At 38.5% G+C, this 15,411-nt stretch overlaps 1 protein-coding gene across 4 annotated transcripts in view; it reads right to left on the reverse strand.

The window, feature by feature from the left end:
- Nucleotides 1-15,411, reverse strand: part of PIP4K2A (phosphatidylinositol-5-phosphate 4-kinase type 2 alpha) — a 107,121-nt gene that overhangs the window by 24,799 nt on the left and 66,911 nt on the right. For all 4 annotated transcript variants that reach the window (XM_051802472.1, XM_051802474.1, XM_051802473.1 and 1 more), the window contains one exon: nt 9,104-9,256. In XM_051802472.1, coding sequence (XP_051658432.1) covers nt 9,104-9,256 — 153 coding nt within the window. The remainder of the gene's footprint in view (nt 1-9,103; nt 9,257-15,411) is intronic.

Below are 15,411 nucleotides of genomic sequence, written 5' to 3' on the forward strand. Positions count from 1 at the left end.
CCTTCACTCCTGTATGTTAACTTTTTCTAAGAAGAACATTAAAACAATTCTACCAGCAGATTTCCTAAATAAAACTGTACTACTTAGCTAATACATTTACAAGTCCTTATATGCAGTAACAAAATCCATCTTTCTAAAACTAGTGTTGTAATAAACACCCTATCATTTCATTGTTATTTCAGACAATTTTAACTTTTGTGCACAGCATAAGGACACTAAGTATTACCATTAACAAGGTAAAGTAACATCAGCATATCAACATTTTATCAGCTATGCAGTACAGGTTTCAAATAAGTAATTTTCTGAGCTCTCTGGAAACTCATGCTTAAAGCTGAGTTTAGCTCATTAGCTTCCTGCTTCACCATGGCAATGCTAGTAAGGTATCAGGATGACTAAAAGATAGCACAATATTCACCAGCAGAGAAGTTACAGTACTTTTGGGCTCTTTTTGGAAAAACACAGGGTAAACTTTCTGTTTCTGCTATTTCTCCTCCATCACTTGGAGACAGTCTGTGGAATGACTTGACATCAGTGAAAACTAAATCCTGAATTATATCTATCTTGGTTCTATGTGAAAACTCAACATTCCTATCTCTCACAGCTAGTCCTGTTTTGCAAACATTAATTTAGAAATACATACCATGCTCATTCTCTGTTATCCCTTTATATATTATTTTCACAGTTTTCTACAGCACACAACAGAAAGTTAAAGATTTTCAAGTCATATAAAGCTGTTTTCTTCTAGTAAGCCATGTAAGAAAGTAATTTCATTTAAAGAACTATGCAATAAGCATACAGGTTTTCATATACAAGCCCTGTGATTCACACAGGGCCTTACACTTCATGTTGTTTCAGACTTGGGCCAGTGTGACTTTTACTTCTAGGTGCAGCATAATCTCAGTATTTCCACCACATGTGACTATCTAGGCTACAGATTTGCTACCAGGAACATTATTCTTGGTATTGCTACAATCAAGTCACTGTGCGGACTGACCTCTTCTGAAAAGTGCTGTGCACAGCAGCAATAGCTTATATACAGAAAATACAATAAATACACAGAAAACATCTGCTGGTGAAACCCAGGCCTCAACAGAGTCAGTGTGGTCAAGTTCATTCTGCCAGTTTGTGTAGTTAGATATTTACCTATGGAATTTCACATCTTCCAGTGAAGACTTTTGATGTGTTTTTCGGTTACAGTTCCAGTCTGTGTGGTCCCTTTGTATATCAGCCTTATGCAATTCCATTTAACCACCACACTAATGAGTTTCCAATTTTCAGAATTACCTCTCCTATGGGAAGAGTTGGCCCATTGGATGCAGGTGAAATGTACACTGTTTGGACGAGAATACATATATTCTCATCTCTACTTTTTCTGCTTCTCCTTTTTTTTTCAGATCAAAACTGCTTTACAGGTCAGTTATCTTAGCACAGGGCATAGGCTGGGTTCTGTGCTGCCTCTTGATTCTCACAAGGAACTGGCTGAAAGGCTTTTTTCAACTACATTTCTTTGCAAGCCTATGAGAAATCACCACCTCTTACTACATTAGGACATACAGAATGTCAGGGTCACCACTACATGGCATACATCCTTCTTCATGCCCAGTTTTGTTCAAACAGTATTACATTATACTGCCTTGCTTTGCCTTTGTACCTACCCTTTCCCTTCTTTCTGTGATACATACGGATGCGGGGGTTGGGAGGACGGGAGCTGCTGCTAACCTGTGCAAGTAATGACACGGAGGGAGGATGACACAAATGTAAATGTAGCTCTGCTTTAGCAACCTACCAGCTTGGTGCCAGCACATCTCAGTGCAAATTCCTAGGCACCCAGTCCCCACTTTCTTTTCTGGGATATTCTCCAGCCTATGTTGTCACCAATTCTGTGACTAAATTGGTTTTAGCCTGCAGTAATGTTTTTCTGTCTATTTATGATTTTAATTTTTCTCCTACCTTCCACACAACATCCTTGGGCTATTCCTTGATTCCTGTATAGCCCTGAACCCTGTTCTTGGTGCAATTTCCCCCCTTTTCACCTTATTGTCTAAATTTTCTCCCCTTTCATTTGCTTTCCCGTTTCTTTCATATCTTTTTTCCTCCCCAGCAGCTAAGGTCATATATTTTTCTGCTTTTGTTTTCTCTTTTATGCCGTTAATTCCCCTTTTTTGCTCATTCTATTCTTTCCTTTCTTACCATCTCCATCACTCCACAGTTTGCTGCCTCCGGTAAATGTGCAGTCTCTCTCCTTTACCATTATTCACTATTTCTGCTGGTTGCCAGGGAGACAAACAGGTAGTGCAATAGGTGTCAGTCCTGCATACAATTACCTGTGTAGGGAAGAGAACTGTGCAGTCAACAGGGACAACTGCCTGTAGAAAACCTAAAAGGTACCTGCACTCACAAGTAGCTTTATACTGGAAGGTTTCTATGCTTGTATTGGGTTTGTGTGGCCAAGTTTTGGTAGTGGGGGGGCTACAGGGGTGGCTTCTGTGAGAAGCTGCCAGAAGTTTCCCCCATGTCCAGCAGACCCAATGCCAGCCAGCTCCAGGATGGACCTGCCACTGGCCAAGGCCAAGCCAATCAGGAATGATAGTAACACCTCTGTGATAACATACTGAAGAAGGAAAAACAAAAAGTTGTTGGACAGATGAAAACTGCAGCCAGAGAAGAGCAGAATGAGAACATGTGAACAACTCTGCAGACACCAATGTCAGTGCAGAAGGAGGGGGAAGAGGTGCTCCAGGTACTGGAGCTGAGGTTCCCCTGCAGCCCCTGGTGCAGCCCATGGTGAGGCAACTGTGCCCCTTCAGCCCATGAAGCACCACAGGAGTGCAGAGACCCACACTGGAGCAGGTGGATGCTTGAAGGAGGATGTGACCCTGTGGGAGGCCCAAGATGGAACAGGGTCCTGGCAGGGTCCTGCAGCCCCATGGAGAGAGGAGCCCATGCTGGAGCAGGCTTTACTGGCAGGACTTGTGGCTCTGTGGGGACCCACGCTGGAGCAGCCTGTGCCTGAAGGACTGCACTCTGTAGATGAGTGACCCATGTTGCAGCAGTTCATGGAGAACTGTTGCCTGTGGGATGAACTCACATTGGAGAAGTTTGTGGAGAACTGTCTCCCATGGGAGGGACCTCACGGGAGCAGAGAAAGGACTCCTCTCTCTGAGCAGCAGCAGAAATAACCTGTGCTGAACTGACCGTAACCCCCATTCCACATCTCCCTGAACCACTGTTGGGGAGGAGGTAGAACCTGGAAGGAGGGAGGGGTGGAGGGAAGGTGTTTTTAAGATTTTACTTCTCATTCTCCTGCTCTGATTCTGTTAATTTAATTAATATCCCCACTTCGAGCCTGTGACGGTAATCACTGAGTGATCTCTCCCACTCCTTATCTCGACTCATGAACCCTTAGTTGTATTTCCTCTCCTCTGTCCAGTTGCAGAGGGGAGTGAGAGAGTGGCTTTAGTGGGTATCTGGCATCCAGGTTCCCCCTTTGTTCCTCTTGTTCCTCTGCTTTGAGGTGGCTTCTCAATTTCTTTTCTTTTCTGGTTAGTTGGGTGTCAGCACTGAGGAATAATAAATTCCTTCTGAAGTCCAATTTAATGAAAAAAGAAAAAAAAGGTGTTGAAAAGGTGTTGGTTTATCTGAGACACTCAAATTGCTTTCATTTATTTTTAAAAATTTTTATCCTGCCCATCATCTGTTCTCAAAGAGCATAGGGATCCACTTTTATACCAATTTAAGATTTAAAACAAGTTTATAAGTCACTGGAAAGGGCAGCGTGTCTTGCTTCTGACATTTCAGATACCATAACAGCTGCCTTCAGAATTTTACTCAACTGTCATTGATTTCTGCCCTTGAAAATCATATTTGTAGCTTAGAAAACATCTACATATATAGTAATATCTACAACAGTACATTCTGTATTTTATATAAATTAAATTTTTGCAAAGGACAATATACCCCAAAGAAATATATAAACATAGCTGGAATATATGCTGGAACAAAAAGTTTTCCTTTAGGAGGTAGCAGGGTATTACCCATTTTTAAACAGAGGGTGAAATCTGGGCAATGCACTTATCATAGATGACTTTGCTGAACTCTCCCTTAACAATGACAAAGGGAGCAGTAAGTTTAATTCCCTTTTTCTGATCCATGTTCTCAGAGTCAGGAGCATAGGTTTAAAACAAAACTGCACTAGATTTGGAGGTATTTCCAATGAATATTTGATTTTGCTCTCAAATACTATTTAAGTATTTAACATAAAATTGCTTGATTAACTTTCACAATTTTAAATGGTCCAATTACATCTGTGAGCCACAGCAACAGCTTTTCTAATATATGAAAGTCTGACCCATTTGAGTATATCAATAGTTCTGCTGCATTTCATAAGTAAATGATGTTCAGCTGAGTGATACCTAAGAGTAGTAAGACTATTAACTGATAATACACCAATAATACAAACCTACTGCAAATTATCATTAAAATGTGACTAAAAGCAGTATTTCACACTATGTATCAGAAAATATTACTGTATATAGAAACTGGCCAGCACAGAGATTCACAGAAGAGCCGAGCATGTTATATATATATATATATATTTGTATTTACCATAACACTTTAAAATCTAGTTGGTTCACACTCTAGGTCATTTTGTCTTTCAAATGCAGATAGGTTGACCCATGCATGATGGACTTTATAGTCTAGTCATAAAAAACGAGATGCTTTGTAACTTTAGACACAGAGAAAGGCATTATTTCCCCTGTTTGCCTGGTGTTTTGTTTTTGTTTTTTTCTTCTTTTAACTTTGGGAAAGAAAATAACAATCTCTAGTGTTTCTACTCAGTACTAAAAGTGTCAGACTCATCTGATGAGTTGACAGAAAGTGTCAGTGTTTAGACTGAAGTGTTCACCATCTGTCTGAGGTTGTGGGTCTGACTGCCACTAAAAAACAAGGCATCACATCAGATAGGGTAAATGAAAGAATGCAACTCATAATTTTGCATTGCAAGTATAATTTACAATTGTCAGGACTATTATTTACAATTCAACAGTTTTAATTCAGAATTGATATACATACTTATATGATGATTCTATAGTAACTTCTGATATGCCTTCAAGCCCAGTGCACTTTTAGTTATTTACACATTACTAGCATGTAGCCCTAGGCTTGGAAATTGGTCTTTGATCAGATTATCTTTGATGATTTAAGAATACCAACCTAGATTTAGAATTTTTAAACTTACAAGTGTTTACAGGCTATGAACTATTCCCTGCTCCTTCTGTAAACACCTGAGTATACAGACTGTGTAACTACAACCTCAGTTCCTCACAGCTCCAAAGAACAGACACGTAGTTGCACCTTCTGACAGATGGAGAGAGAAAGGACTAAAAGAACTGGATGGGTTTGTGAACTATACATCTCCATGATCTCCAGTTACTGATAAAATAACCTTTATTCTGACTTTCCAGTGCCAGTCTACATCTCTCTTTCTAGTCCTTTGGGGACTTCACAAAAAATCACTGGTACTTGGAATTAGATTTTGGAGGTTCATGGGAAAAGCTGCCATGTTACATTTCTCTGCTGACCACACAAGCTCCAGATGCCTCATTGGTAGTTTTGCAGTTCAAAAAGGTGTAAGGAGAAGGACAGCCTTTTTGAAATGCCAGGGATGAAAACTATTTTGGTAAATGAAGGTCATATTCAGTCTCTCACACTTCTGACTTGTCCCAGTGTTCTCTGTTTCAAGATAGGTGTCCTCTGGTGTTTATTGTTAAGCAGTTCAAGCAGTCTTGGAAAAGACTTGATAAGGCTTGTTTGGTCCCTAAGCAAGGACAGAGGTACTTCCAAGGTCCAGAATGATTCTATCAACTTGGAGCTGTTAGTCTTAATAAGGAAACAGTTGAGTAAATATTATGGTTTAAACGAAACTCATTCAGAGTTTCAACCTGGGGAAGGAACCTGGAATGAATTTGTAGAGATGAAAAAACAAAACCTGGAAGAGATGTTCTGTCATAAATGGTATGAATTTCACTCATATTCATGTCATAAGTAATGGAAGATAATTACTGCCTTCTTGGGCAGGTGAAAGAGGGTGCAAGATACTGAAAGTTTACAAAACACTGTTCCTAATGAGCAGATGATCTAACTTCAGTTCCTTTGGGGCTACTTGATCTCTAACGAGGGAGAAACAGTCTTCTAAAATTCACATGAATCACCTCCCTAGCCTTCAAGCACCTGAGAAAGGTTGTTCTTCCCAGGATGAGCCCTGTACTATGTAATCGGGTCTGAACATGTCTGCACACTCCCTTTCTTGGAAGGCTCAACCTTTTCAAATTCAGCTCTGTTCTCAGAGCAGACTGGCAGAGGGTATGATGCAAGGGTATGCCACTACAAGTCCCAAACTAGTCCCAATCACATCTGGGCTATGAAGCACAGCTGGGCCAGGAGTTCTCACATATCTGGTGAGTCCTGCTGGCAAACAGTGAACTGAAATTGGAGAAAAGCTAACAAGCACACTTGTCCCTAAAATTCCTGTATTTGGTAATTTAGTGTGTAATTATTAACAATTAAGAAAGATACTGGACAGTAAGGTATGTAATTCAGTAGAGGGAACTTGACATTTCCTCTACTGGCAGAAGAGAGTCTGCCAAAATGAATGTGAACTCAAGAGAACTTGTTTTATTGACAAAGACTTCTACAGGAGTACCAGTACATGGCATGTGAAATGTCTTGTACTACTGCAACTATGCCACCTTACAGAACCATAAAGTTACATCCATACAAGTGAATTAGACAGGTCTTGGATTGTCTTCTGGCCTCAGTTCTAGTTGGAATGGAACAACTCACACCTAAGTTATTAAGCTCTCCTCTAAAAAAGGATACTCATATTTCAACTCGTAATATTAACTCATCTAAATTAACACCTTTATCCTTGCCCAGAACTATTTAGGAGACAGCAAGCTGGCCCAAAGCAAAACCACAGCAGGAACCATTAATGAGCTCAAGTGCCAGTGGATGGCATTGCACTGTTTCTGACTAGAAAGGTAATCTAAGGTTAGTCTGTGTGGGATGACTTGGTCAAGGGAATTATTAATACCTTTCCACCAGGGCATTGGGTTCTCTAGACTTTGAAAAGCAGGCGAAGACAAGCTTCATTTGTCTGAAAAACATCTAGAGAAATGGCAGGACAAACTGCTGTACATACTGATCCCAAGCTTTCACCTTTCAGCAGCAAAGCAGAGGACATTGTATCAGCTGTCATCAGAGCTAGTGGGATTTAATTTATATTTTATTCAGTACATTGCTAAAGATACTGAAATTAGTTAATTTCATTGAAAAGTCCAATTATTAAACTGTCTCTGTACTTGAGTGCTTCTGCATTTACAGTTTTGTAAAGTGCTTTCAAGTTCTGAGACAAAAAGAAATAAAAATTGTATGTTTATGAATCTTTTAGAGGCACCAATGAGAGCTTTTTTATATTAATGTTTTTCCAGAATAAAGTGAAATTAGATGCCTGGTAGAGATAACTTTCAGATCATTATTCCTTGTAACCTAGCCTATTATGAACCCTGACGTTGGAAAGCATTAATGAAAAAAGATTCCAAATTATTAAGTTCATTCATCTTAGCACTGTCTTCATTCACACTCTTGAAAGAAGATTACTGTTTTGAAAAGCAAAATGACTTTTCAGCTGGATTAAGTCTCAAGATCTGGATCATTATTACTAGCTTTTAATGCCAAATATGAAACAGACTACAACTTTAATTCTGCTGCCTGCCTCACAGATCAAACCCTTTCAGAGCAAAGCTAAAATTGTAATTGAAAAGTCATAAAAAATAACCCCCAAATTACAATTAGGTAATGGTTTAAAATTTCTCTTTGGCAAAACTGTGATTAACAGATTTCTTAGAAGTATTTCTGATAGTGATATTTATTCACATTAAAACAAACACACGGTGGTCCTACATGTTATTTAAACAGAAGGACAACAAGCAGAGAGAGAAAAAGAGCTCATATCTAACTTCCTGAAGGTTTCCCAAGCTACTCTGGGCCTGGAGGGCATTCAGAGATCTCCCTTTGAGACCCACAAAGATGGCTGGCAATACCTTCAATCCCAAGCACCCTGAAAGAATGCTTGTCTCCCTTGCACCTCAGAATTAAAACCAGTTTTACAAAAGTAGCGGTATTAAAAGAACTGCAACAAACAAGAACATTATAAAACAAAAAATAAACCACCTAATCAACAACTAAAAAGCCCAACCCCTAATGTCCTGAAGTCTTTACCTGAAATCCCAATTTATGGAAGAGAGAATGAATATGGAAAGAAGGACAAACCCACCCTCCTATTGGGTAGCATATTTTAGGCGATTTTTAGAGGCTTTTCTGACTTCTGCAGCTTTAGAACTTATCCAAACAGATCCGGGGCTAAGAAAACTAGCACTGATTTTATTAAGGGTTCTCATATTTCCCAAGTTCTGCTCCCCCCTATGCCATCCACACAAATTATACACTGGCACACTATGGCAGCTATCAAAGTTGATTTGAGGGATCTCCACTGTTCGCTTTTGACTTTACTGTTGTGTATGAAAATTCACATTATGAAAACCAATTTTTTTATTAGTAGGAATTTTACATTAATGATATTCAATTTTTCATGTCTCATACAACTTTAATTCTTTGAAATCTGTTGTTAAGTGACACACAGAACATTCAGTGATCAGATCAGAAAGAGTCCACCTGCACCATTCATACACACGTACACAGACATCTCTCTCCAAGCAAGTCCAGAATTAAGTAGCTTCAAGCCTGGAACTCCACTAGCCAAAAGAAAGACCACCTTCCTAGTAAGGCAAAGGAGCTTATGGCCTCCAAGTTAGTATCTCTGCATCATGTAGACATAGCTTTGTACATAAAGCTAGCACAGATATTTAGAGAAGTGCAGCCTTGTGAATTGCAGACATACAATAAATTGCTGATGCAAAAGGGGAAAAGTCTGAAGTGACTCTTTTCCCATAATTATTCATTTAAAACTTTTAAGACTATAAAAAAGATTAGCATTATAATATATAAGAAGAGATCCCCCATGCTGATAGAGTTCATGTATTACCTGATGGTATTTCTTCAGTATGTTGTGCATTTCTGCTACATCTTCACTTGTTATAGTTTTGATGATATATCTTTTGTCGTAAGATGTATGAAAGCGGGCACCACTGCGTGCTTGGGAATCATTGGCAAGGGGTGAACTTCTTGTCAATGAATTCTGTCAATTATTTAAAACAAAAAAAGCATCAAGTCAGGCAAAAGTATGTAACTTTTAATTAGAACAAATATAAACAATTTACATTTATTTTAAAATCTTTTCCAATACATCTGCACCAAACTGAATTCTGCAAAACACTTATTCACAGACTACATTATCTTGAGAAAACACTTCAAAAGTATTCCAAGAACAAAAGCATGTCTGGGGGGAAGGTATTGTCCATCAGTGGTTCAAAACTCATCCTCAACATTTGATGAGAATTTATTGCACTTTGTTATGTATACAATATCAGCTTTTGGGAAGAAAGCATACAGTAACTAAAAATCCAAAAAGAAAACTGTGTTACACCACAATAATTATAAATAGAGGAGTCATCCAGTTACAGGATCACTTTAAAACTAGGAGGATGTGCTCTTGAGACAGTGTCATCTGGTACATAAACAATATCACAGGTAAATTTCTGAGTTCTAGTATCAGAGCTATTCCAATGATTTCATATCCAGAGTTAAGCAAATAATAATACTGTACTGTACCTCCTTTTGTAAAATAGAGCTACCTCCACACAATCTCAAGAAGAGAAGATTAGTTAATGACTGTATAGCAGTTAGAAGAAAAACTGCTAGAGGTTAGGGACCATTTTTAGACTGAATTTTGAGATTACCTGTGCTTCAACAGTAGCAAGAGAAGCCCTCTGCTTTTTTTCAGAGAATAAGAAGTATTCAGAGTAGATTTCTTTATATTTATAAAAACAACAAAACTAAACAAAGTATAACAACTTGCTTTTGGCTGGAAACATCTTTCTTTACCAGTAGAAACTTATGCCAATTGTCATATACTTGAATTACACAATTTTTTTTTTTGTTTTAATAAGTAGTAACAGCAGCAACATAGCCATGAGAAAACAAGGATGTTCTTACACCCCTTGTGTACTTCCATAAATATGGACATACACTGAAAAGGTTAAACAAGTTAATTACAGACTGCTGGAACACTTCTATGTTTATGAAACAAACTTGCAGTAACCATCTGGTATATCCCTACTGGTAGCAGAATACCCCAGCTCCTGCTATTGTCCCTCATTGTACCACACCGCACAAATAGCTCTTGGTAAATTGAAATACACCTCCTCCCTTTTCACAGTCACACAGCATAATGTTCTCCCTGCTAGGTGAAAAGCCTTTTTATTTTCACAAGAAGTTTTAATAAAATTTTATATATAAATGTAAACATTGCAGGTTCCTGAACAGTAAAGGTTCAGCTCCAAAAGCTATAGAATGAGATGTTTGTGTGGTTTAATAAGGCACCCTGAACTAAGTCACAAAACAGATTTACACTGGAAGAATGATGATGCTTTCAGGTAGTAATTACCAATTACTACATCTACAATCAGGTATCAATCCCACAAAACTTTCTTTTTGTAGGACCTATGTCTTATTTGGAAGTTTTAACCATTGTTAAACCTGTTCACAAGCTCTGTGGACTTCAGCAGGAGCTGGACATACAGATTCAACCCCTGTGACAGAAGGTCAGTAATTATTATAAATTAGTAACCTCGATCAAGAGATGAGGGCACCTACAGTCCCAACTTAAGATGGCATTTGAACACATACAATTATGTCTCCATATTTTGGAGATCCATTGACTTTGACTGGCCTTCAGCACAGCTAAATTTATCCCAATTGTGGAGTGCTTTCCAAAATCAATTTTATATGAAATAAAACCATTTTCCCACCAGGTTACTTAGTTCAAGTGAAATACTCAGGAGTAGCAGGAATAACACTAAATCACCTAAAAGCACACAGTTCTACAAGGGCTTATTAGAATGAAAACCTTAATTACACGTAAGAGAAATAAATCATCTTCATCTATAGTTCTAGGCTTGTATAATGAACTAGAATAATTACTAATGTCTATGATAAAAAGTGACACCTTTCTCCATTATCCTCTCTATTCACTAGCAAGAGAAAGGGCATGGGTGCTTTATAAATCAACAATTTTTTCTAGACTAACCAGAACAGAGCTTTAGGGACAACCATTGTAGACATTGCAGTTCCTTCTCTGCACTGGCTTTTGGACAGACAATTTAAATAGATTGAGTCCTGATATGCCATCACTTCACACAGTATTGAAGATAGTAGAGAAGAGAATTTAAGTATCATGGCAGTTTTCCTTGGCTGTTTTCAGATTTTTTATATTCAAATTTATTTCCCACCACTCCACCACTGAAGTCTATTCAAGGGAACAAGTATCATAAAAATAATTACATTTTCTTAATGCTATACTTGATACCAGTACTCCATTAATTTTCAAACTGAATCATAAATAGAGTTGTTGTTAGAAGCCATACTCTGTAGAGACTCTTTCTGTTCTACACTCAGACCTTGGTTTTGTTTCCAGGCCTGTATTTAGTAGTTCAAGATGAAGAACTGATAACAAAAGTTCAAAACCAAAAAAAAAGTGCAAATTCAGTTGCCTTCATCACAAATCAAAAATATGATGTAACATAATAATTATTTTTAATTATGAAAAAAGCAAACACATGGGTAACCATTAATGTATGTGGTGAATTAAACTACTGCTAAGTTATTAGGCTATAATTCAGTTAGTAATAATAAAGGCTACTGAGTAATTACTTGTTACTGTTCCCAGCAGAAAAGGGTGCATTATTCTGAGGTTAACTATTGCAATAAAGCAGTAACCGCAGTTTTCTGAATGTTTTTTTTCCATAGAACCCTAGTATTCAAACTGTAACCCATATGGTATAAACCTTGAAAGCAATTAACCTGGCAGGAGACCTAAGTTGTTTTCCTATAAAAAGCTGCAAAAGAGTGTGCTTGCTAGTCTGCCACCAAACCTCTGAAGGAGGAGGAAAAGAAGGAAAATGTGAAATAGGACTTGAACCCAAAATTTCAAATACTCTTGAGGTTTATTTTAATATCCTTCATCAAGAGATTTTCAGATATGAGTGGAATTCAGACCTGGGAGCACCTGGTATAAAGGAGGACCCAGTCAACTGGAGGTTAAGGAACATGATACCCATCCACAAGAAGGGCTGAAAGGAAGATCCAGGGAACCACAAGCCTGTCAGCCTGACCTTGGTGCCAGGGAAGGTCATGGAGCAGATCATCTCAAGTGTCACCACACAGCACGTGCAGGACAACCAGGGGATCAGGCCCAGCCAGCTTGGGTTTGTAGAAGGCAGGTCCTGCTTGACCAACCTGATCTCCTTCTGTGACAGAGTGACCAGCTTGATGTATAAAGGATAGACTGTGGATGTGTCTACCTGGACTTTAGTAAAGCCTTTCACATTGTTTCCCACAGCAGCTTCTGGAGAAACATGGCTTGGTCAGGTGTGTTCTGTTCAATGGGTAGAAAACTCTCCACATGTCTGGGCCCAGAGAGTGTTGGTGAATGGAGTTACATCCAGCTGGCACCTGGTCACCGGCGGTGTTCCCCAGGGATCAGTGCTGGGGCCAGCACTTTTTAATATCTTTATCAATGACAGGGATGAGGGGATCAAGGGCACTCTCAGTCAGTGTGCAGACACACCAAGACCAATGGGAAGGCTCTGCAGAGGGATCTGGACAGGTTGGATCAATGGGAAGAGGCCAGCAGTAGGAGGTTCAACAAGGCCAAGTGCCCTGTCCTGTATGGCTACAGGCTGGGAGAAGAGTGGCTGGAAAGCTGCCCAGCAGAAAAGCACCCGGGGGTGCTGGTCAACAGCAGCTGAACATGAGCCAGCAGTGCCCAGGGGCCAAGAAGGCCAGTGGCATCCTGGTCTGTATCAGCAATAGTGTGGCCAGCAGGACCAGGACACTGATTGTCCCTCTGTACTCGGCACTGCTGAGGCTGCACCTCCAATCCTGTGTTGAGTTTTGGGCCCCTCACTACAAGAAGGACATTGAGGTGCTGGAGCGTGTCCTGAGAAGGGCAACAAAGCTGGTGAAGGGTCTGGAGCACAAATCTGATGAGGAGCAGCTGAGGGAGCTGGAGGTGTTCAGCCTGGAGAAAAGGAGGCTGAGGGGAGACCTTATTGCTCTCTACAACTACATGAAAAAAGGTTGTAGTGAAGTGGAGGTCAGTGTCTACTTCTAAGTAACAAGTGAGAGGATAAGAGGAAATGGCTTCAGGTTGCACCAGGGGAGGTTTAGATTAAGTATTAGGAAATATTTCTTCACCAAAAGGGTTGTGGAGCATTAGAACAGGCTGCCCAGGGAAGTGGTTCAGTCACCATCCCTGCGGGTATTTAAAAAACATTTAGACAGCTGTTACACTATGAGAGTGAATGAACTACTAGTATGTTTATCACGGTTCTTTCATTACAATTCAGGCTAGACAGGAAAAAAATACAAAAACTAGTCAGATTCAAATAGAAATTAATAAAGTAATATTTTAAATCATCTAGAAAAAAACTAGAAAAGTCACTGACTTTTTACAGATTCTTGTCGTTTCCAGCAGTAGCTTTTTTCCTAATGGAAATTAATTCTGCCTGATTGCTAACTATAATGACAAGTTAATTTGCAAATACAGCTATCATACCAAAGATGTTGCCAACAAGAGAATATAATACATCTGTAGATAATTATTTAGCTGCACTTTACTTTTTCTTAATGCTTTAATGGGTTATAAATGGTGATGCATTTATTTTTTAGTAGATGGCTATTTTATTATTAGTTATCTATATCAAGATTAATTAAGAAAGCACACAGCTATCATTTTACCACATGCATATTAATTTGTTAGAATAAACCAACCAACTTCATGCTAAGCAGCATCTTTCCATAGAAGCACAGATAACCCGAGTGCCCTCTCTACAATATTCTGACTCTAGTAATAAATTAAGATCAGATGTTTAAACATTAAACACGTTTAAATAAAAACCAGTCTCTTATTAAACAACCTCTTTGACACTATTTTTACTAAATCTCCACTCTTGTGATAACTCTCTCAATATAATGCACTTTTAAGATACAAAATGTAGTTACTTTGAACTTTGAAAGCATGTGGAACATGGAAGACACTTAATATTACTATTTTCTGTGTTTTCTTTTGAGACTTGCCTATGTTTGTTAAATTAGTATGGTTTAAAAAGCAGAAAAGAAAAATCTAATTGCATCATATTGTGCAGATTACTGGTAATTGCCAGTTTCTTGTGCTGATAAATGCATGGTTGAGTTTTGTACGTGGACAGTTTTATTTGTAATGCTTAACTGTCACTTCTGTGAATAGAGAAAAGTTAAAATTCCTTCTAAAGTAAAGCTTCCAGGTACCATGCAAAATATCCTACCTCTCAACTATACTAGTTAGATTTGTTTACAGATAGAAATCAGTCTTCAGTATAATACATCTGCTGTTGCCTGGCGATGACAACAATGACTCTTTAAGTAGAGGAATGACAAGAATTGGCCTGCACTGGTAAATCATCATTAACAAGTAAGATCAAGAAACAGCTTCACTGAAACGATCAAACTGGAAGATTTTACAGGCTTCAAAGAGGTAACAATATAGCTATTTAAAACCACTAATATCCTTCCATTTTGATGTAGGGGAAGCTAACTTACCTGTTAGACTGTTCAGAGAAAATCAAAGCATTTTGCATCTTGTGGAGCCAGGTTAGTAAGTTAATAGTACATATATTAGAATTAAAGAGATTCTTCACTGGAAAATGTTTATCTTGTAAGTTAAGACACAAAATGGCCACTTTGAAGCACAGCCACCTATAACTATTAAGAAATACCAGACAAAAATATCAGTAACACCACATGTAACATCCAATTTCACTTTTAAGTTAGACTTTAGATATATCTAGATAAGTAAAAAAGGTTTAACTTCTTCTGGGGTTATCTAGCTCAAGTTTTTAAGTTGATCAACTTTATCTTAATGCTGACAATACTAAGTTATGCAGTTTGATGGGTAGTAGTTCTGGTGTTACTACAAGACAGACTAAAAAACTGCATTTACTTGAATTGTACTGCCCTGTTGTTCAGAGTGCTATTGGACACACTGTGTAACCTTTCTCCTATTGTTGAATGCAGTTTTGTGAGGCAATACATGGTAAAGCACTCTTGTGATACAGACAACTTTTGCCAGAACACACAGATAAATTTCAGTGATGATCTGTACAAAAAGTAAGATCAGTTATACTGTAAACATCC

The sequence above is a fragment of the Manacus candei genome, unplaced genomic scaffold, assembly GCF_025592945.1.
Source record: "Manacus candei isolate 608988 ecotype Guabito, Panama unplaced genomic scaffold, ASM2559294v1 h1tg000056l, whole genome shotgun sequence".
Taxonomy (NCBI): Eukaryota; Metazoa; Chordata; class Aves; order Passeriformes; family Pipridae; genus Manacus; species Manacus candei.